Source organism: Meriones unguiculatus, chromosome 16, assembly GCF_030254825.1.
Source record: "Meriones unguiculatus strain TT.TT164.6M chromosome 16, Bangor_MerUng_6.1, whole genome shotgun sequence".
NCBI classification, from domain to species: domain Eukaryota; kingdom Metazoa; phylum Chordata; class Mammalia; order Rodentia; family Muridae; genus Meriones; species Meriones unguiculatus.
The window spans coordinates 44,000,794-44,024,602 of record NC_083363.1 but is presented as its reverse complement, the minus strand read 5'-3'; the positions used below and the strand labels follow the sequence as shown (position 1 = coordinate 44,024,602).

The window sequence follows — 23,809 nt, the reverse complement described above, 5'->3', positions numbered from 1 at the left end:
TTTGAAACCCAAAACCCTTCTGTTCGTTGTATCTGAAATAAGCACAACATATTTTTAATAATCATTTAAAATATCTGGTTTTTTGTTTTTGTTTTTGTTTGCCTTTTGGTATTGAGAAGCACAGCTTTGCTATTTTCAAGTTTCCCTACCCATAGCCTGAGGATCTGAAACAACGTACATAAATGGGGAGACACTCAACCTGTCCTTGCTTGTTTGGCCTGTGCCCATTTATATTTGTTAAATTAAAAATAATGAGGTATAAATATTATTTGGCAGAAGGGAATTATAAATTATTTATTTTCATTTCTTGAAAACAAGTAAGTGATTATATATATATTTTGTTTATGTCAAAAATCTCCTGTAGTTTATACTGCTTTGTGAAATATTTCACAGGATGGAAAAAAGAATAGTGTTGAGGGAAATGGTGGCATTAACCTCGAGGAAACAATCATTAATGTTGATATATTCCATTCTATTTTAAACATATAAATTTTCTCTTTTGTTGAAATGGGAAGATGGAAGGATTCTATGTGCCTTTGAGTCAAAGCATTCATTTTAGAAGTACTTTTTTCCCCTTACCTTCTGATCCATTTTTCTAAATAAAAGATAGAAGTTATTTCTTGTTTTGTTTTTTTTTTTCATTTTCTGTTAATTTTTTTTTTCTCTAGCAAAGATGACCCCTTTGGCATATTTTCTTTTCAAACGTGAAATGAGGTGGAAAATCCTCATTTCACGACAGGAAGGACAAATATTGACACAAAGTTAATATTTGTTAGAACCCTGGAAGCAACCTGAGTACAAACACACACACACACACACACACACACACACACACACACACACAGGGTGGATTGTTCTCTTCCTAAACCATTAACAGTTAGCTCTCCCTCTTTACTGCTCTATGAATGGCTTCTAGTCTAGGGAAAAGAGAAGAGAGTATGTTTTATATCCAGGCTATTTTAGGAAGGTGAAAGACACACAGAGCAACTGCCCATGTGCACATGGGCACACACAAATACAACCTGCTTAATCAAATTTCCCGCACTTAAAGCAGAGCTTCTGGACTTTGTCACTGTGTTTGTCCACCCTGAATGCAATAGCATATGCCAAGCCAATGCTCACTGGTCACTCAGCATTCATTATGACCTGTCCACTCTTGCCTTTTTGAGAAGAATGCCCTGGGGTGACTGGGTAGCTGCCCTGACAGGCTGTATCACTTATCTATTCACATTGATTATCAAAGTCAGCTGTGGCCAGGCCTTGCTTTCTCCCCTTCTTCTTTCAGCCCCTCTTACAAGCACCCCTGCCTGGATTTTCATGAGGAAATAATCAGATTAGGCCTTTCACGGTGAGTTCATATGGAGTTCTCTTTCTCCCGTGTGCTACTAACTGAATAAACGTGTTTAGTGGTAAATTGTAAATGACATTATGATTACCAAAGCCAGCATGGGTTTCATTTAAAAGTGATCAGAATTGCAGACCACAGAAATTGTGACTGGCAGATGAGGCCATTTGGCGAAGTGGGAAAGGAAAAGACAAAAACAAGTGAGAAAGATAATCATTATTCAAAACTAAATCTTCTCCAACTGAGAAAAGCAGGAGAGAGAGAGGAAAAAAAAATCTTATAGGAGGGACACATGGAAGGTTATTCAGACAGGACTCCAGACTGTGGTTATGGTCATTATGGGGTCTTAACATCAGCCACTGAGGGATGAACAGGAAGTCTGTGTTGCCTTAAGCAGAGAACATGTATTCTCTTCTATAATTGAGAATCGTGCCTGTTTGACAGCTCTTCAGCCCTGAAATTTTGCATAGTTGTGCTTTTAAAATATTGTTATTATTAATCACTATTTTTATTATCTTGCCTCTTGGAAAACTGAAAATACTAGCATTGATTAACAGTACAGCTGTTATAGGAAACCAGATGATGGCAAACCAACATATCTCTTAGTCGTGGCTGGATTATGAACATTAAAGTAGAACTTCTTTTTTGTAATTTTTATTTTGTTTTAATTATTTACAGTTTATTCACCTTGTATCTCAGCTCCTCCCTCATCCTCTCCCAATTCCACTCTCCCTCCCACTTCTCCTATGCACCTCCCCAAGTCCATAAGGGAGGTCCTCCTCCCCTTCCATCTGACCCTAGTCTCTCAGGTCTCATCAGGACTGGCTTCCTTGTCTTCCTCTGTGGACTGTAAGGCTGCTTATCCTTCATATGGAGGTGATCAAAGAGCCAGCCCTTAAGTTAATGTCACAGATGGTCCCTGTTCCTTTTACTGGGGAACTCTCTTGGACACTGAGTTGCCATGGGCTATATCTGTGCAGGGGTTCTAGGTTATCTCCATGAATGGTCCTTGTTTGGAGTGTCAGTCTCACAAAAGACCCCTGTGCCCAGATTTTTTGGTTTTGTTGCTCTCCTTGTGGAGTTCCTGTCCCCTCCATGTCTATTTCCTCCTTCTTTCATAAGATTCCCTGCACTCTGCCCTAAGTTTGGCTGAGTTTTGGCATATGTTTTGAATGGTCCTTGTTTGGAGTGTCAGTCTCACAAAAGACCCCTGTGCCCAGATTTTTTGGTTTTGTTGCTCTCCTTGTGGAGTTCCTGTCCCCTCCATGTCTATTTCCTCCTTCTTTCATAAGATTCCCTGCACTCTGCCCTAAGTTTGGCTGAGTTTTGGCATATGTTTTGAATGGTCCTTGTTTGGAGTGTCAGTCTCACAAAAGACCCCTGTGCCCAGATTTTTTGGTTTTGTTGCTCTCCTTGTGGAGTTCCTGTCCCCTCCATGTCTATTTCCTCCTTCTTTCATAAGATTCCCTGCACTCTGCCCTAAGTTTGGCTGAGTTTTGGCATATGTTTTGATACCCTGCAGGGTAGAGTCTTTCAGAGGCCCTCTGTGATAGGCTCCTGTCCTGTCCCATGTTTTCTCCCTCTTCTGATGTCCGTCTGTTTGCCTTTCTGAATTAAAGTAGAACTTCCAATTTAGGAAAAACAGGCTACAAAAGTGGAGCATTAATATATCTTATTGGTAGGATTTGGGCAATTGCCTTGTTAAGATTGTGGCAATAATTTTCTCATCCTGGCATACCATGATAAAACTTTGGTTTGAAGGGGCACACAATAATACACAAAATAAAAAAAAAGTTTTTGACAAATAATGTGATTTGCCAACCATCAGGAATTTTCTCATATGTGCCTGTTAAGAAAGCTCTGCAGAGAAAGCTCCCAAAGTTTTGGCCCTTCTTCTCATAGTGGTACATATCATGTCAGAATCTTATCTCCAAACACTGTTCTCTGGAGAGTCCTTTAGCTGTCATTTTATTTTACCAGGTACAAAACACAAAACTGTAAGTTTAGAAGTATGTAGTTTCTTCTTCTTCTTCTTCTTCTTCTTCTTCTTCTTCTTCTTCTTCTTCTTCTTCTTCTTCTTCTTCTTCTTCTTCTTCTTCTTCCTCCTCCTCCTCCTCCTCCTCCTCCTCCTCCTCCTTCCTCCTCCTCCTCCTTCTCTTTCTCCTCTCCTCCATCTCTTCCTTTTCTTTCTCCTATTCCTCTTCCTCATCCTTTTCATCATCTTCCTCTTTCTTCTTCCCCTCCTCACTTCTAAATAATGATGTTGAGTCAATATAACTGTGATTCAGTTTTCTGTCTATGATGTAGAAATAATTAAGCTTACCATTAAAGGGTACTAAGGATTAAGGACAGACTGAAGGGAGGCAGAAGAACAAAAGAAGAAAGGCAAGAAAAGATGAAAAAAAAGAAGGAAGAGAGGGAGGGAAGAAGGTCTATTAGCTCTATGGTATGAAGGCTTCTTTAATTGAAGCAAAATTCTTGGCCATTCAGATCCTTATGTTGCTGTACCCCCTTTCTGAGGCCACTCTTACACTTCTTGTCATATATTTCTGTATCTAAAATTCTCCTCTTAAATAACCACAAAGCAACCACTTTGCCACCACATAAAATCTGTTGACTAACTCAGAGAACTCCATTGACAAAAATGTGTGAACTGCCAATGCTTGTAATTTTCGCATAACTTTTAGTGTGATGATTCTGTGTGCTTTGATTAACCTTGCCATTATCATAGGCCAGTACCTACTGTCTACCATCTCCAAAGTAACACATCTCATTTCTGAGGTGCCCAGGAGCTAGTTAACTGTCTCTTTTTTTGTGCAAAGTTTGCTCTCAGAGCTGAATGAAATTTTGAAGTATGAACCAGCGCAGTCATTATCTCCACTGGCCCATTTGACTCCACTAGGCCTCCATTGTGTTGTAAAGAAATCAGTTTTTTTTTTTTTTTAGGTTACATCGCAAGTCTTGTTTTCTTTCCTGATCTATGCTGTTCTTATACTGTGTGTAATATCCCTCTGTGTCACCACCGATCCTCTGAGACTTACTCCTTGAACTCATTAGTTTACATGTTTTATTTGCACACAGTAGGCAATGATCTCCAATCCCAGGATATCATAAAAATTGGCCCAGTGTTTCTGCTCCCTCCTAACACATTGTGATTCTTATCACAGTAGGTTTCTTGCTCCAAACCTTGACAGGTGTGGTAATAAACAAAGAGCATCCAGAGGACAACAAACAAAGGTCAGTTGTTCTGAAGTTGGTACAAAGGAATCATCCAGTACCTTCTGTATTTGACAAAAACTTCAAGTCAGGTGGTAAGGTGGACAGGTAGGGTGGAAAGGTTCATTGAGAATTAGAGGCATGTTTGAGCTTCTTCAGAGACTCTCTGAAATACACCCAAACAAATTGAACTGAAATAAAATGTGAAACATCCTGTATCACTGGTTAGGAATACATTTTTGGCTTTTTCCAATTGTGTCAACGTTGGAAGCTGAAAAAAAAATAATGATGATGATGATGATGATGATGATGGAGGAGGAGGAAGATCAGAAGGAGAAAGAGGTGAAGATTGTGGAAATGGGCATGGGCACCTATTGGTTTTGGGGTTTTCCATGACTGCTTTGTTCAGATGGAAATCTAGCTGCCTGGACTGGTTACTGTAGGTTTGTTTTTTTTTAGGTTAAGCTTTTTATACAATCTGGCAATTATACTTCTATATCCAGATCCTCATACAGATCATTTTCAGAAGCCTGACTGACCAAGAAAAGACCTTCAATAAAAACAATGAAATTGAGTATGTTTTCCCCCCTAGTATAATTTCCCCACAAATTATAGTATTGAAAATTTCATCACCAATAACCTTTAAAATAATAATAATAATAAAATACAGGGTCCTATAACTCAAGTTATCCTAGACCACCCATTCAAAAGTTCTTTTCTTTTAACACCAAATCTACTGTGCACTTTAAATTTATTTCTTAAGTATCTAAAATGAGATATGCTTCTGTTTAATTAGTTCTTTGTAAACACTTTTATCACTGGTTACCCACTATCTTATTTCTTAGCCAAGCATAAACTCGGTCTTGCATGATCTCAGTCACCTTGTTTGTCTACACCTTTGTATTGTGCCTATCTAAGACTTTTTCCACAATACAGATAGACTTTCTGTGAAGACCATGATCATGTTTCAGGGCCTTCATTGACACAGATCCCTTCCATGTATCACTGAAAGAGCTGTCACAATATGATTACATGGATTATGTTTTTATAAAATATTTTAAATTATGATATTTTAACTGAGACCATCTTAAAAAAGATGGTACTCTTCATAGTCTCAATTCTTTTTTATCTTGAGATCTGAGATGTTACATGACAATGGACTGGGCACAGTGTTTGGAATATAATTAATGGAAGCATAATAGGGTAAAATTTAGATCTGAGATTAACAGGAGAGGGTATCACTTTACTAGTTCACCAAACATTTCTAGATAATGTTTATATTCTGCATAAATGTTGGCTTAACCAATGCTAGGACACATAGAGGAAAAACTCCAGGCCACTCTGTGATATGAACCTGTCCTGATTTACAAGGAAAAAAAATAAAGGCGATAAGAGATATGGATTTTGAATTAACTTTGTCATGAATACTGGTTTGCTCAACTGTATCCAATATCACAACTTATAGATAAGTAAATATTTTAAAGAAAATATCACTTTTAATAATATTTCTAAATATTTATATATAATAAAAACGAAGGTTAAAGATGAATGATTCTCTTCTAAACAACTAATGCTGGAAAACAAATACCAATCATCAGGTATTTAGGAAAGGCTGGAGGAAAGGCTTTATCTTCTAAGTCCTTCATGGGAAATACAAAAGTCTGTATCATACAAAGAAGGAATATAAAAGTATGTAATTAAATATAGGAAAATTAATAAATCGGGATTAATAAAATTAAGCTAACAAAATTATCAGATTTTATAATTTTGTTATTTATAATATCATTCCATTTGCATTAGATTTTACTTGCTTAGAAAGAAATGAGTTTCTTTGAGACATTCGCATAATAAATGTATCAGTAAAAGCTGTCCTTATTTTCAATCTCCTGTTAGCATCTTTGTCTCCTCTCCTCCTGTTCATGGTTCTCTCCCCCCTGACAACTGCTTGGGACTTCTGTTGGTATGACATTTGTATTCCATTACTTTTTATTGATCCCTTCAGCCTTTATGAGTATTATTAAGAACTTACAATTTACTGATGATATCTCTCATTTTGATTAATATTCAGGCTGTGGGAAGGAGGTAAATCTGAATAAAATACAATGGTATATGTGTATGAAAATCATAATAAAGGTCATTGAAACTTTATACGGTGCTAAAAGATACTCTGTATGCTGCTACATACTCTGTATGAACATCATTTCACCCACTACAAACCCTGTGACCGACAACAGTGAGCTTCCTGTAAGATAATATTAGTGCAATAATGGCACAGATTCTTATGAGAATAACCAATCACCTTTTAAAAATTTTATATTGGGTTTAAGGCCAAGGCCATGAAATAGAATCCATATCTGAGATTAGATAGGAATTGGCCCTAGGTGAAAACATCCTACTGTTATTCTGCTAAAGGGACATAGATATAAAATGACCCCCTAATGATGTATTGCTGTACCCACAGACCAGCACCTCAGTCAACATTCATCAAAGAAGTTTCTTCTTTCGGATTATAGGAATTAACACAGAGACACATAGCTGAGCAATGTGCAGGGTGGGAGACTTTGCAGTACTCATTCCTAAATGGAGTACTTTGACCAAAACCATCTCTGCAAGGCTCAGAGATCTATGAAGAAGAGAAGTCAGAAAAGTTCTAAGAGCCAGATGTGACTGACTCCAAGGAAACCGCATCTTCCAGAAACAAAGGGATTAACACGCATATCATATACAAATATGCACAGGTCATATGACAGCACATGCAGAAACTGTACAGTTTCAAATGAGACAAGGTTTGAGCCCTGAGAAGGGGAAGTAGACACAAAGTTCCAGCCCTAACCAAGGAGCTATTCGTGATTGACACTCTCTGGAAAAAGGAAAATTGGTTTTCTTTAATAGAGTATCCCTGGATATATCAGCCACAATCCATGGCTGTTTCTTTTTTGTTTTGTTTTGTTGCTTGATTTTTTTTTTTTAAAGAGAAAGAGGGAAAAATCATGAACTTGGTTGGGTAGAAAAGTGAGGAAGACCAAGAAAAACTTCAGAGACCAAGAATATAATCAAAATATATTGTATGAAAAATATTTTTAATCAAAAACTAATCTTAGAAGACATGATAATTAAAATAGTGGTAGCTTTTAAATATATAGGCACAATCTGTATTTCTCCATAATTTACATTATTTTATTAGAATGTCACTTAGATTTTGCTGTACAAGTTTCATTAAACATAATTATTTTTTCAGGGTCAAAAAAAGAAAATCAATGAAAAATTACATTAAAAGAAATAATATTCCTACTTTAGAATTAAAAATTTTGAACCAAGGCTTTGTAGAATGTCTCACTCAGGTAAGCACTAAAACCTGAATAGGCTGTTACCTCTCTGTTTTCTACCATTGTCTCAATTTAAGGACATTGCATCTAACATCTGCCCCTAAGTCCTTCCCCTAACACCATCCTTACAGGTGACTGTAAGATGAAGATGTTGCTTTGCCTGACAGCTCCTGGAAGATGAGAACGCCTTCAGTCTTCTATGTCCTCTGTTATCCATCTCACTTTCTTCCAACTTTAGCGATAGAGTCGTTCAAATCCACTCCCACCTGGTTGAAAGGGAGTTCAAGCTCTTATTAAATTCTCAGGATGTTTATTCCAAGTAATCGAGTTCATTGGCTCCATTTGAATCCTTTTGTATGGTTTCTCTATTATATGATAAACTTTAACTTGGTTCTCAACACAGTCATGTTTCTCTTTCATCTAGTCCATTGTAAGAAGCTGCAGATAATCCTAAGCAGGAATTCACTTGCTCCTTTTTCTAGTTTCATCTTGACTTTCAGACTGGTTTGCTCCAATAACATTAAAGACTTATTATTATTATGAGGTCTCATAATCCTGGCTGGATTAGAAAGTACGGATTATTTTCCATCTCACAAAGCCATTTCCTTTGTGTATAATATTGTCAGTATTCAGAAATTCTGTTATTTGTTGATTTAAACTATTGGAAATGACTGTATTGGTTTGGTGTGATTGCTTTTCTGTCTGTTTTAATTTCTCTTAGAAGAGAAAACATTTCTAGTTAACCATAATAATATGTCCATTCTGTAATGACGCTGGCCAGTGGGTAAAGGCTAGTCCTGTGCAACTTTATGTCTTTTATGAAAAGACTGGGAAAGTAATATCCTAGTCATTACCACACTGACAAGGAAATTTGACTACCAAGATTATCTAGTTACAGTATGCTGTATTTTTCATAAGTTTTGGAAGTCTTAAAACAATTTGATTGTTATTTTGGCTAATCAGAAAATGCAAAGACCTTCTTTTAGCCAAAGGCTACACCCGGAGTCATACTTCTTGTGTAGATGTATACATGCATATGTGTGCATACATGCTTATATGTGTATAGGGGTACAAATGTATGTATCTGTATATGTGTGTGTAACTATATTTATATATACCTGTGTGTATGTGTGTGAGAGATTGTAATTTAAACATATTTGTACATATGTAGGGTACTTATGGTAATTCAGTTATGTTTACAATGTGGAATAATCCAGATATTACAGATATTTCCATGTGTTCAAAGAGTATTCATTTTTATGTGTGGGGAAACTTTGTGTTCCTCTAGTAATTTGGAAACATGTCATAGAATGGTTTAATGAATAATTACTTTATTGTGGCAATCTTTAACCATGTTATTCTTTAACCACATTATACAAACTTTGTTATATTAAAGCCTTCATGGTTTTAGTATAAAGTGCTTCATAATATTTCCTACTGTATTTTCACCTTGTTTTTGCTGTTTTTATTGCCCTAGCTATGAAGCACCACTTTGTCCACTAAACTCATTGACACTATGAGAACCTTTGACTCATATTTTTAATAATAAAAATGGAAAGAGGTAGGCAAAGGATAGGTCTATCTCCAATGCCATATTTATTACATTCCTAGGTTATGTTGACAAGCTTGTACAAATGAATTCAAAATATCTAGAAAATATGCCAACAGTTTGTGTCTTTCAGTTTAGATGAGAAGGACTGTGTGCTTTGTAGTGAAATATCACACTGGATTCAGAGTAAGGGCTGCTCTGGGTAGAATGATTGGGATTTCAAGAATAATGAGCAATAAAATAATATTCTTCTGAATAATTCTATCAAAATTACCATTCTTATCTTGGGCTCTAGTCATTGTCAACTTGTCTCCAGGCAAACTGATTCTTCCCCCCCCCCCTTTTTTTGTATTTATTTGTGAGGAGAAATACATTTCAATATCGGTGTCAGTGAAGCTTCTGAAACCCTTTCCTTTTCAATCTCTGGAATCAAACTCAGAGCTTCCCACATGCTGGAGAAGTGCTCTGCCATTTAGGACAGCCTTATCCCGTAAAATGCCTTTAGATAATATAATAGGAAAATCTTTGGTTGTAGCATTTGGGGATCCTGATATAGAATGACAAAGACCATTGTTGTTTTGTTTTTGTTTTTAATTTTTATTTTTTATATTAATTACAGTTTATTCACTTTGTATCCCAACTGTAGTTCCTCCCTAATTCCTCCAAATCCCACCCTGCCTCCCTCATCTCTCCCCATGCCCTTCTCTAAGTCCACTGATAGGGGAGGTCCTTCTCCCTTTCAATCTGACCCTTGACTATCAGGTCTCATCAGGACTGGCTGCATTGTCTTTCTCTATGGACTGGTAAGTCTGCCTGTGTCCTCACGGGGAGATGATCAAAGAGCCAGCTCATGAGTTCATATCAGAGACAATCCCTGTTACCCTTACTAGGCTACCCACTTGGATACTGAGCTGCCATGGGCTACATCTGTGAAGGATTTCTAGGTTATCTCCACGAATGGTCCTTGGTTGGAGTATCAGTCTCAGAAAAGACCACTGGGCCCACATTTTTTGGTTCTGTTGCTCTCCTTGTGGAGCTCCTGTCCCTTTCAGATTTTTCTATCTCCCCTTCTTTCATAAGATTCCCTGCACTCTGCCCAGAGTTTGGCCATGAGCCTCAGCATCTGCTTTGATAAGTAGAGTCTTTCAGAGGCCCTCTGTGGTAGGCTCCTGTCCTGTTTCCTGTTTTCTCCCTCTTCCAATATCCTTCCCATTTGTCTTTTTGAGTGAGGATTGATCATCTTACCCTGGGTCTTCCTTCTTGCTTAGCTTCTTTAGGTGTTCAGATTTTAGTATGTTTATCCTATAATATTTGTCTAGTATCCACTTATAAGTGAGTATATACCATGTTTGTTTTTCTGCTTCTGGGAACCTCACCCAGGATGATGTTTTCTAGATCCCACCATTTGCTTGCAAATTTGTTTTTAATCTGAGCATCTATCCCCCAAATACAAGAGCACCTACATTTGTAAATGAAACATTATTAAATCTTAAATCACACATTGATCCCAACACCTTAAAAGTGGGAAACTTCAACACTCTACTCTCACCAAGGGACAGATCATCTAGACAGAAGCCAGCTTGGGAAATAATGACTCTTACAGAGGTCCTACATCAAATGGACCTAATAGATGTCTACAGAACTTTTCACCCAAACTCAGAAGTGTATACCTTCTTTTCAGCACCTCATAGAACCTTTTCAAAAATTGACCATATAGTCGGTCACAAAGCAAGCCTCAACTGATACAAGAAGATGAAAATAATCCCTTGTATCCTATCAGATCACCATGGCATAAACTAGACCTCAACAACAACAGAAATAACAAAAAGCCTACATACACATGGAAACTAAACAACTCTCTACTCAGTGACAGCTTGGTCAGGGAAGAAATTAGAGACTTCCTAAAATTCAATGAAAATGAATGCACAACTTACCCAATCTTATGGGACACAATGAAAGCAGTACTATCAGGAAAGTTCATAGCACTAAGTACCTCCAGAAAGAAGTTGGGGACATCTCATACAAGCAACTTAATGGCACTCCAAAGACCTTTGTAACGTCCTAAGTGATATGAATAACTGCCACTGAATCCTCTAGGAGTTCCTAGATATGTATGCTAGTGAAGAGGCTTGCCTTTCCCCCTCCTTTCTCCCTTTCTCTCTCCTCTCCTACCTTTTTTCCCTTTCTTCGTTTTCCCTTTCCATCCCCACTCCTGTCTTCCCTTCTTCCCTTCTTTCCTTCTTTTATTTTATTTTATTTTTTTAGATTAGTATACAAAGCAAAAGAGTTCAATGTGGAATCCATGTGTTTTTCTTGATAAGTTTATTCTCGTTCACCCCACCCACACTCATCCTGATCTCTCATAGTTTTCCTCCTCCTTTTATGTCACATGCAATAATCTATGCCTTTTTTTTACCCCAATGGGGCTCTCCTTTAAGATATAGCTTCCCTTTCCCAAGCTCCCCTTTATAGTTTCGTTACTCCCCACACCTTACACAAATACATATAAAATGAAAAGCTAGGATGCACATATGACAGAAAATGTGTGGTATTTGTCTCTCCTTGTTGGAAATAATTTACAGTAGTAATTTCTGCCAGATCCATCAATTTTTTTCACAAATACCATTATTTCAATTTTTTCTATACAGCTGAATGAAACTCCTCTGTAGATGCACACACGTTTTATTATCCATTCATGAGTTGATAGACATTTAGCCTGATTCCTTTACTTAGCTATTGTAGCTAAACACACTGAGATTTAAAGTTCTCAGTGTATTTAGAATGCTACAGCTAGGCCATAATGATCTTTTAAGATTTATTTTAAGAAAAGAAGTAGTCATAATGCTTTCCATAGTGGCTTCACAATTTTGCAACCCCATTAGCAGTGAATAAGTGGTCTATCTACTCATATTTCTATTGACCATTTGTTTTCTGTTAGAGCCAGGGAGAGGGGAGGATTGGATGGTTCAGTTAACCAACAATGACCGATGATTTCCTAAAACTTGCTGTCATTCTGAAGAAGCACAACATGGAGAACCTTTTAGCGAATGGATAACTAGAGTGATATGGTAGGAGTCCCACCTGGAGTGGGGGTAGAATTTTTGTGCCTTTCCTACATTGTGCTATACCTTTTCTGCATCTGGTTATTCATGTTTATCTTTTACAATGGCCTCTATAATAAGTAAGTAGATAAATACTCACTCTGAGTTCTGTGAGCATCTTTAGCAAATTTAACCAAAGAAAAGGGTTGCAGGGACTCATGGTTGGCTCACAACTAGGGTGCTTATGCTTGACATATGAATTGAGGGAGTCATGTGATGTCAATCCCTTAATGTGGGTTCTGATGTTACCACCAGGTAGTGTCAAGGACTCAAATATATTTGATAGAGAACTGGTTGTTAATAGGGTGAAACACCAAGCCATTTTGGTTATTCTGTATCATATAAGTGTGTGAGAGTAGAACAATGAGAATAATGTAGTTTACTTTTTCCTTAAGGGCCTTTCATGATTGTTCTTGTCTCAATTATTTTATATATTCAACTCTTATTATACTTTTTATTGGACTTTATTTTTATGTATTGTTTTACTCACTTTACATCTCTGTTGTAGCCCCATCCCTCCTCCCCTTTCAGTCCTATCCTTAGTCCTTGCTCCTCCCACCTTCCTTTTTCCTCAGAAAAAGAGACCTTTCTTTCTCATCCACCCCAGCTCATCAAGTTGTATCAGGACTGAGCATGTCCTCTTTTTCGGTGGCCTGTCAAGTCAGTCCCCCAGGGGGAAGTGATCGAAAAGCTGGCAAGTGAGCCCATGTTCAATGCAGTCCCCTCTTCCCTTACTAGGGAACCCATATTAAGCCGAAGCTTCTTATCTGCCACATCTTTGTAGCATGGTGACACATGCCTTTGATCCCAGCAGAGGCAAGCAGATTTCTGTAAGTTCAAGGCCAATCTGCTCTACAAAAGGAGTTCCAGGACAGCTAGAGGTGTTCTGCAGAGAAACCCTGTCTCAAAAAAAAAATAAAACTACTCCAGTTAAAACTCTTATTAGACTATTATTTTTGTTGTTAATTTTAAAAAGCATATATCATGTGCACATATCATCAGTACATGTCAAATGGGCATTATTTAATGTATATATCATTTCATATTTTGCTCAAAATTTGTGTTTCCCCTTACCTAATAAACTCAAATGGTCAATAAATATTTCACAGCATAAGTGTGGGTTAAAAGTCCTCATTAGTTGTAGCTCACGTGTTACTCATTTGTTTCCATTTGTTTCACAGGTATATTCAGAGAAGAACAGAAATGCACATTCCGCGCAATGATCCAGGGTTTCTTCTGTAAGCAGACCGAACACATGGTTCTAATTCTCGATAATATTGATATACCTTGGACAAAACCAAAGACATACCCACTCGTATCTATTACTAATGGCTTTGTCAACACATTTAACATAGTGAAGGACAGTAGTCTATGCTCTCCCACTACCTCTGTGTCTACTTTTTATTCCATCTTGCCTGCTAGGCAAATAACCAAAGTGTGCTTTCCAGAGCAAACTCCTCCATCACTGCACTTTTTTCTACTGGGGGACAGAAGAGGCTCCAAGCTCATCTTGGCTGTGTTCTACAATGAGATTCAGAACCCTCGCGTTTTCTTAGAGAAAAGCTTCATCCCACCTACTCCAGTAGACTCACCCTCTTCTTTGTTGGATGTGTCTGCTGGTGCCAACTACTTCGACATCATGAATAACCTCTTATATGTGGTCCTGCAAGCAGAGGAGCCTGTTGAAATACACTCAAGTGTTTCTGTTCATTTGGCTTTCACTGTGACATTTTCAGTCCTGGAAAAAAGTTGGAAAAGAGTTATGCTTGAACGCCTAACACACTTCTTACAGATTGACCCCAACCAAATCAGATTCACTCTTGAGATGCCTGGTAACAAGGATACCTTAGAGGTTATTGCAAACAATGAAGGAAAACGAAAGCGCCACTGCCCAACTGTAACTTGTGGTGACCCTTCTAGCAAATATGGTCAACGCAGACTTCTCACGGCAGAAATGACACCATATAGAATCACACCACCAACCACTGAAGAAACTTTCTCAAAAGTGATTGTCATTGAAATCGGTGATCTGCCAAATGTAAGGAGCACTGAACTCATTCAGTCCTTACCAAGTAACAGATTACAGAATTTGGCTTGCCAAGTTATCACTGCTCAACAGACTGGAGTCCTGGAAAATATTCTCAGTATGACTGTTGGGGCCCTACTGGTGACTCAGTCAGAGGGAGTCACAGGATATGGGTAAGCACTGATTATCAGAACATCTGGATGAAGGGGGCGGTGTTAAGTCCACATTGACATCTATTCAAATATGCTTATTCTTTTCAATCAACTACAAGGAGTCACTAGATTTGAAAGTTTTAGAAAGCCAAAATCACATACCTAACTGGAGGCAAATTCACAGAATTCATTTATGAACACTTCAGATAAAACACATTTTAAGTTAATTAAAATTATATCACTTTCCTCTGTTCTTGCAGTTCCTTCCAGGTATTTTCCTCCAACCCCTCCTATTCTGCCTTCTCAAATTAATAGTTTCTTTTTCTTTGATTTTTTATTGTTTTACACACACACACACACAAATATTTGTGTGTGCATAAATATATAAATACAACAGGCTGAATCTATTTTTGTTGTTGGTATGTGTATGGTTTCATGGGCTGACCACATATATTGGATAAACAATAAGAAGTCTCATCTCTGGTAGAGAATAATTAACTTTTTATATAGAGTAACTATCTATAAGGAAGCTAAGTTAATATTTCTGTATTACATTTTCCATTTTAACCATGAGAACACATGTATTTCTTTTGTTGATACACTAAAAAACAACAACATAATTATCCTTGGTTGCTTCTAATACAGAACTGAGTACTTTTGCTAAGCAAAAATTTTTTATCATTTAGTGATACTTGTAGATTAATTTATTTTATATATATGAGTGTTTTCCTGAATGTATGTATGTGCATCAGAGCATATCTGGTGTTTGTGTAAAGTCAGAAGAATGGAGTGGATCAGATCCTCTGGAACTAGAGTTTCATAGGGTTGGTTGTCACCAGGTAGGTACTGGAAACCAAAGCTGGCCCTCTGCAAGAAAAACAAGCTCTTAACTGCTGAGTGGGCTTTCATGCTCCTTGGTGTTACTATAATACTTTGTGTGGTAATATGGGTGTCAATGGTGCTGATGCATTTTGGTCTTGCTTCATTATTTTCCTTAGTGTAATTTCACTTAGGCTTCACTGAGTTTTTACAAATTTATAAGTACAACGAGAGAGCAAAGCTTTAGGCTGTTGCTTTATTTGTTCAGCATTCAGGAAGTTAGAGAAGACAATGTGTGGAGGCATTCAAGGTCCATTTGGGAAATCCTGCAGTGTGCATTGGGAACAAGTGGGGAATGCAACATATTTGTGGGGCAAGTCATACAATCATGAGGACAAGAGATCACCTCCATCTCCTACAACCATTACATGACCTCTTCACTTCTGACTCAGAAATACCTCATCTAATAATAATAATAATAATAAAAACCCATGACACATGAATAGATGGCATTGATTTTTCTGTTGGAAGTTGCTATATCCTCCATCACCCTATTTCACTGGTATCTGTAGGGAGATTTTCCAGATGTAAAGCAAAACAGAACAAAAATAAACAAAGCAAAGCAAAACAAAACCAAATCATCTGAAGATTAAAAAAAAAAAAAAAAACTGCCTGTAAAACATACCTGACAAAAAAATTCTGCAGAGTAAAAAACAGCATGCTCTCCTTCCCACAGTAAAGAATTGACATGAGACAACAGAGATGAGTCTAAGGATGAGGTCGTTTATTGGTGGGGGTGCCAATGAAGTCCTCCACAAAGTGGGTTCTGTTATATAGGAATTGCAGAATGAAGCCATCTTACAAACTTGTATTTCCAGAAAAATCATCATTTATTTTTAAGTAGCTGACAATTTGAAATGTGGGGAGAAAAAAAAGTTGCTACCCATTTTTTGCCCTTTTATTCTTTATCTTCCCACCAGGAAATCTGGATTTAAGCTTTCTCTGGTCACTTAGGTCAGTTGCACAAACCTGTTTTTTCAGCTTTTCAAACTTTCATTGGCACATGTAGTCATTTTTCTATATGTCTATCATTTTATTTTTTAATTTGCCATTTTACCCCGTTTTCAGTAGAGTTTTTAGTGGGAAGAGATAAGCACAAATTCTACATTCCCTCTTTAAGCTACACATTCCCCACAAGTATTGCATATTCATATACTGTATTCAGAAACCTCGAGAGACCAGTGAGAAATCCTTTCACCAGAAGCTTGACCTTCACCCTTGAATGTCTCTTATCTCTCTCTCGTTTCTTTCCTGTCTCTTGCCTCGCTCATTTTCATACTAGAATATTGCACCCTTTTATATATTGGTATATATTCTGGTATGCACGCATATACACACACACTAATATTCTTCGTTATCTCTTTACAGAAGCTTAGCTGTTAAAATCAAAGCTGTCTGTAGTTGGTAGTTGACAGAATTTCTATGATGTCTTCCCGAGAGGCATACCTATAAGCTCCTGACCCTATGAGTGATGAATAAATAGTTTTATGGTTTTGCTAAGTTCTGTGGCACATTTGACATTGAGATGGGAGGATATCCTGAGTTATCATAGTTGGCTTAGTCAAACGCTTGAGTCTTAGAACAGACTCTTTCTTTCCAGGATAAGGAAACCAGAAGAGGAAGTAAGAACAATGCAAGATGTGAGAAGGACTCAGTATGTCCTGGTTAAAGCAAAATAAGTTTAAGGGAAGTATGGAGATGGCTCAGTGAATAAAGTCCTTGTCCTGTAAGCATGAAATCGCAAGTTCAAAACTCATGGAAATGCTAGGCTGCGCATTGTGCCTGCCTATAATCTTAGTGCTCAAAAGACAGAAACATGGGATTCTCAGAAAAGGCTGGCTAGCTAGACTAGCTAACAGCCAAATGAGTTCAATTGTCTCAATATATGAAATAATGAACCATCAAGGAAGACATCAAATTCAATCTCTGCCCTCCATTTGCAAAGGTACATATGAATCTGTAACTTTGTCAATATTCATACAAGTAGAAAGACACATGAACACATACACACAGGAAAAAATACAGAAAGAAAGCAAGGAATTGTAGATAGATAATTTGATTGGACATTGCATGACATCCTTTGCAGAAAAAGCCCCTCAACATAAGTGGGTTTAGAACTAAAATCATTCATAATGCACCTCCATGAACACTGAAACAACCCAGCAAAATCTACCTAGACTCCTGACCTCCCTGAAGAAAATACATTCATATAAACCTAACTTAGCAACTGTGTGATAGGGTTACATAGCTACAGAAATAAACATGTCACATAGCTGTGTCACATAAAGGTCTTAACTTATGAAGCTATGAGCCTTGACCTCTGCAAATTATTTTGGTGAAAAGAAGCATGGCAAGGGTAGGAGTGTGTGCATGTGTTTACCTGTGTGCATGTGTGCACGTGTGTATACCTGACATATTAGTAGCTTTTGAAAATATTTTATTTTATGTTTAAATGTGTGTCTGTGGGGTTTTTTGTATGTATGTATGTATGTATGTACATGTGAGTGAAGATTCTTGCAGAGTCCATAAAAGGGCATCAGATCCCCTACAGCTGGAGGTATAGGAAGTTGTGAATGGCTCTACAAGAGTGTGGGAACTAAATTTGCCTCAGTAAGAGTGGTACACACTCTTAAATGCTGAGCCATATCTCTGGCTCCTACATCAGGAGCTTAGTAAGTTCATGTATGTATGTCAAGTTGACACAAGTTAGGGTCACTAAAGAATATTTTTTTTTATCAATTACACTTTATTCATTCTGCATCCCCCCATAAGCCCCTCCCTCCTCCCCTCCCAATCCCACCCTCCCTCCTCCCTCTGCTTGCATGCCACTCCCCAAGTCCACTAATAGGGGAGGTTCTCTTCTCCTTTCTGATCTTAGTCTGTCAGTTCACATCAAAAGTGGCTGTATTGTCGTCTTTTAAGTATAATACAACTGCATTAATTTGTTGAGTTGTGTGAAGAGCAAACTGTTCTAATTTTAATAATATATCCTATGTATTACTTTTTAGGAATATGGGATATTTTCCACCTTTGCAAGCTTTCTTTACAACTAATTTTTGTTGTTGTTATTGTTTAGTTACTAGCACATTAAAAAATCTTCATAAAGGAGGACTCTGGGTAAGATGCTTAATCCTAATTCAGAAAGGCAAAGAGGATGGACATAAGAAGAGGGAGAAAACAGGGAACAGGACAGAGCCTACCACAGAGGGCCTCTGAAAGACTCTACCCTGCAGGGTATCAAAGCAGATGCTGATAGCCAAACTTCAGGCAGAGTGCAGGGAATCTAATGAAAGAAATGGGAGATAGTAAGACCTGGAGAGGACAGGAGCTTCACAAGGAGAGCAACAGAACCAAAAAGTATGGGCACTGGGGTCTTTTCTGAGACTGATACTCCAACCAAGGACCATGCATGGAGATAACCTAGAAGCCCTGCACAGATGTAGCTCATGGCAGTTCAGTATCCATGTGGGTACCCTAGTAATGGGAACAGGGACTGTCTCTGACATGAACTGATTGGCCTGCTCTTTGATCACCTCTCCCTCAGTGGGGAGCAGCCTTACCAGGCCACAGAGAAAGACAATGCAGCCACTCCTGATGAGATCTGATAGACTGGGATCAAAACGAAGGGGAGGATATCCTTCCCTATCAGTGGACTGGGGGAGGGGCATGGGTAGAGGAGAGGGAGGGAGGGTGGAGTTGGGAAGGGAAGAGATAGGGAAACGGAGAAGCAGAAACAAGTGCTAGTGCACTGAATGATGTCTTCTGTCCCCATTTTATTCTGTCCAGGTCCCCATCCCACAGTCAGTTAACACCCATGCTCAGGTTGGCCGTTTCCTCCTGAATTAACCCTCCCTGGAAAAATCCTCATAGCCAAGCTAAGAAGTTTGTTCCACCACCACCTGTGTGATTCTAAGTCCAGTCAAATTTAAGTGAACCACTACAATAGCTACTTAGCTTCTTGAGTCTGATAGTCCTAAGTGGCCTTCTGCAGAAGGCCTGTAGAGAGATGAGCTGCTGAAGCCATACAGATAAAGCATAGGTCACCAGGCTAGTAAAAACTCCTGCTCCCAGCCTTCCTTCCTTCCCATGATGGAACACCTTGTGTGTTTAATACACCAGGCCCCCTTTGTGATTATCTTTGAGCAGAAAGATCTCCATGTCCACAAGCTTCATTACTTTGTATTCATCTCTTCTATTAGAAAAGCCTTAGTAGTTTCTGTTTCCTTCTAGCCAGGCTTTTCCTTCTATAGTAGCTCCACATAAATACAAAACTTTGAATATTTGTATAGAATCTTAAGAGCTGTTTTCCATGCTTCTGTGTAACTTTCATACATGCTAGATTTATCATAAGATGGAATCTTAAGTAAACTTACTAATTATCATATTTTAGGTTTGTTTCCTGAATGTTTGCATTTCATTGAAATTGCTGAAAGATGTGTCATATTTTCTTGTGGCGAACTGCTACTTGAAATGGATAATTTCAGGCCATTCCAAGAGTTTAACCATTGCTGGGTAGATATCCAGCAGGTAGTGCTGAGAGGAGGGTGGCCAGTCCATCTGGACGCCCTCTGTGGCTGAGCGAGATGGTGAGTGTCAATGGCCCAAACCTACCAGGATGCCCCAGGGAATAAAACACTGCCTAGCAGGGAGATCTGTTGAAGCAGAAATTTGGTTTATTCAATTAAGCGGTCCTTTTTATAGGTTTGGGTCAAGGGGCAGGGTTAAGGAAGTGAGGTAGGGTGAGGTTAAGTGGTGCAAGGAGAGGTGGGCCAGTGACAAAACTCCACATAAGTTACCAGGCAGGGTTAATTTTAAGGCGTATATGCTGAGTCACTTTTGCCTGGAAGTGGCACCTCCCAAATCGGAAGCCTAAGACAAGTCTCCAAACTCCAGCCAGGCTCAGGTAGATGCTGCAGGCTTTATCAGGCCCAACATTTCCCCCTTTTTTCTTTTATTTGACAGTGGACATGGCCCCTGTCTTAGGTTGTTCCCTACATAGAGCTCTTACCCATCATTGAGTACTGTGTAGCCAGCTTGTCAGGAGCTCCTCCAGGACCTGCCTTAGGTCACCCCAGCACATATGGGTTTTACCCGTCATTGGTCAAATGGAGGGCAGAGGCGGGTCTTTTCTAGGAAGATGCCTGGCCCTAGGAGTAGTTAGATTCCTGAGTAGCTAACCGATGATAATGTACTGCTACTCGATGCAGCTTAATTGCCTCTAACCTCTACTGGATAAACTGTACGAACTTGTTAAGAGTGCATGGCCCAAGGGGGTAGAGAACCGCTAGGTGGGATGGGAGGAACAGCTGGCTAAGAATATGCCAGCTCCTGAATACTGGAGCCCCAGATAACCCTTCTGCTGCAAGCTGAACAAGAGTAAAGATTAAAACATTAGCAGAACACAGGGGAGGAGGATGTTCGGACACGAGGGTGGGTAGATGAAGAGGGAAAGATGCAGGAGAATTTGGGGAAAGCAGCCTCAAAGAGGGAGGTATTTCTTTATTGGGAACACAGATGGGCAGAGGTTCTGTGACTCCAGAAATACTGAGGCTGATGGAATATGCCACAGCATCACCTCTACGTCCTGTGCCCTCTCCCAACATAGAGAGAACCACAAACACCCACCCTCTAGCCCTGCCCATTAACACTCTAGAGGACTTTCTCCAGTACCTAAAAAAGAAGTGACACCCCCACCCTACCCCAACATGCACTCAAAGTTAGGTCCAGTATGGGCCAAAGACAGGCCAAAGAGACCACTTCAGTAGCTCTTCTTGGTGGAACCAAAGCCAGAGAAACCCATTGCAGCTGCCATCTCATCATCCTCCTTAAATATCAAGTCCTCCTCTGTCCTTTTCTTTCCTTCTGTTTCTCTTTCTTGTATGCTTTAGCCTTTTCCTCTTCTTCTCTGAGCTCCTTCATCCTTTCCTCAAAATCATAATTTTTCTGCTTCTCTTCCATCTTCTTGTTGACCTCAAAATGTTTCTTTACCTGATCCAGAGTGGACCGTTCCACACACATAGACTTACCCAGGTTTCGCTGATGTTTCTTTCCATTAATGTAATTCAGGACGTTGATGGAGTCCTTCACCACACAGTCACAGACTTTGCAGTAGTAGCCTCCCATCTCAGACTGGGGGATCATCTTGGTAATGACAACTGTCTTCCTAAGTTTGGACTCCAAGTCCCCCTTGTAATCCCTGTGCTGTAGAATCTCCCACTTGACTGGCTGCACTGGTTTTCCATCCTTCTTTTCTCTTTCTTCTGAGTCTCTTCTCTGCGAGCTTCTCATATTCATCTTTGCCCCACTTTCAGCGAAAGTCCAAGTTTTTTGTCCCACTGCCCGACACTATCCTCACACGGGGCACCAGTCTGCAGAGTCACTACCCGGCAGGTAGTGCTGAGAGGAGGGTGGCCAGTCCAGCTGGACACCCTCCATGGCTGACCAATGAGCAGGGAGATCTGTCAAAGCAGAAACTTTGTTGATTGAATTAAGTGGTCCTTTTTATAGGTTTGGGTCAAGGGGCAGGGTTAAGGAGGTGAGGCAGGATGAGGTACAAGGAAAGGTGGGCCAGCGAACAGTTAACAGGCAGGGTTAAGTCTAAGGCAGATATGCTGAGTCACTTTTGCCCAGAAGCGGCACCTCCCAAATCGGAAGCCAAAGACAGGTTTTCAAACTCCAGCCAGGCTCGGGTAGATGCAGCAGGCCTCATCAGGCCCAACAAACCATAAATGGATTAACCCAGAAGTAAGTGTGCTGTGTGGACAGTAGATACAAAGTTGAAATTGGCCATGTCGAGATGGGTAGTAACCTTCCTGAGGTGATTTATGGTCTAAGTGCTCAGAAAGTACATAATGGGCACTGAGATGGCAAAGTATTGTGGTAAGAAGCAGTAGGAGCTTCTAGTGTGTCTGGCTTGATATGACTGGACCATAGCAACAGCAGGAAACTGTCAGACCGTAAGACATTTCTTCCCACCTAGGGAGGGCAGCTGCTAAGGGAGCCCTGCCTGGGTTTAATAGGGATCATGAAGATCATTAAATGTGAATAAAGTGGTTTGTATCATTTCAGAAAGATAGCTAGAAAAGTCATTCTTGTCTTCCAGAAGTATAGACGAGTCTTCCCCAGGGGCAGTCATGGTGTTTTATTTATCTTTGCATATCTAACATTGCCTCAAGGAATTTTTGTACATAATAGGAGGTCTAACATTGATTGTCAAATGGAATTGAGTATAAAATTTAGGGTTTTTTTTTTCTTTCAGGGTACAGAAGTTACTACTCCATTTTCCAAGTCAACTCAATGGTACACATAGTCTGCATCATTTGCCTGGTCTAGTGAAAACAAGAGGTGCTCAGGATCCCTTGGAAATTTAATCAGAACATGGGATTTCTTTTTGCTGTTTGTTTGTTTTGTTTTGTGGAAACCTAGTTAACAATGTGGGGGTGGGCAATGATGAAGAAGTACCAGAAATTCCCCACACCACCTTCACTCATCACAGTAGGTTTTGTTGAAAAACGGTATTCACCACTACAAATTTATTCATTTCCATTTGCTATGTTTGCCATAGGCTCATCTTCTAGGAGGCGAATGTTACATCTGCTAGATTTAGAAGCACACATTGGAAAGAATAGTGGTAGTTGCTGAGCTGGAAAGTTTCTCTGTCGTCATGATCTTCTTCCTTCAGCTTGTACTTAAGCATTGCATGAAGAAATATGTTTCATATACTTGACTGGGTACTGCAAACTGTTAAATAGTGGTTCAAACTGGAGGAGATGGAGGGAACTTTCCTCCCCCATTTTTTAAAGTTTGGCTGTAGGTCCTTCTGCCTGCAGGCTACAGTCACATTAGCAGTTGGAAATTGGATAACGACAGCACAATGACAAATCCAGGTTGCTTGCAATAAGTTGCTAATCCCTTTGCTTTAATATTGGAGCAGCGTGTAATGATGTTTGGACATCACTCCAGTTTACTGACGACCCCACTGGGGCCAGCAATAGAACCTTACAACTGTCTAACAAGGCATCAGGTGACTCCCGTCGTCACAGCAACGGACACTGGAATCTAATCTTCCCTCCATCCCTTCTAGCACCCAATAACGCCTAGATTATATAAGTGGCTCATCATTGCTTGGTAACTTGAATCAATTAACGTTAATTCGCACAATGCTATGATGTATTGTGATCACTCTCATTTCAGGGAAGGGGGAGAAATTGCTATA

At 39.2% G+C, this 23,809-nt stretch overlaps 2 protein-coding genes across 8 annotated transcripts in view; one reads left to right on the top strand and one right to left on the bottom strand.

Annotated features, from left to right (window-relative positions):
* Positions 1–23,809, top strand: part of Pkhd1 (PKHD1 ciliary IPT domain containing fibrocystin/polyductin) — a 453,258-nt gene that overhangs the window by 397,102 nt on the left and 32,347 nt on the right. For all 7 annotated transcript variants that reach the window (XM_060369714.1, XM_060369715.1, XM_060369713.1 and 4 more), the window contains one exon: positions 13,719–14,736. In XM_060369714.1, coding sequence (XP_060225697.1) covers positions 13,719–14,736 — 1,018 coding nt within the window. The remainder of the gene's footprint in view (positions 1–13,718; positions 14,737–23,809) is intronic.
* On the bottom strand, positions 21,427–21,922 carry LOC110540052 (zinc finger matrin-type protein 2-like). Its single transcript, XM_060368940.1, has one exon. It carries the CDS (start codon positions 21,886–21,888, stop codon positions 21,427–21,429), a length of 462 nt encoding a protein of 153 aa, XP_060224923.1. The 5' UTR covers positions 21,889–21,922.

What these genes read in the sequence shown, in the direction of transcription:
- LOC110540052 (XM_060368940.1), bottom strand. Translation starts at nt 21,888, where the DNA reads ATGAATATGAGAAGCTCGCAGAGAAGAGACTCAGAAGAAAGAGAAAAG.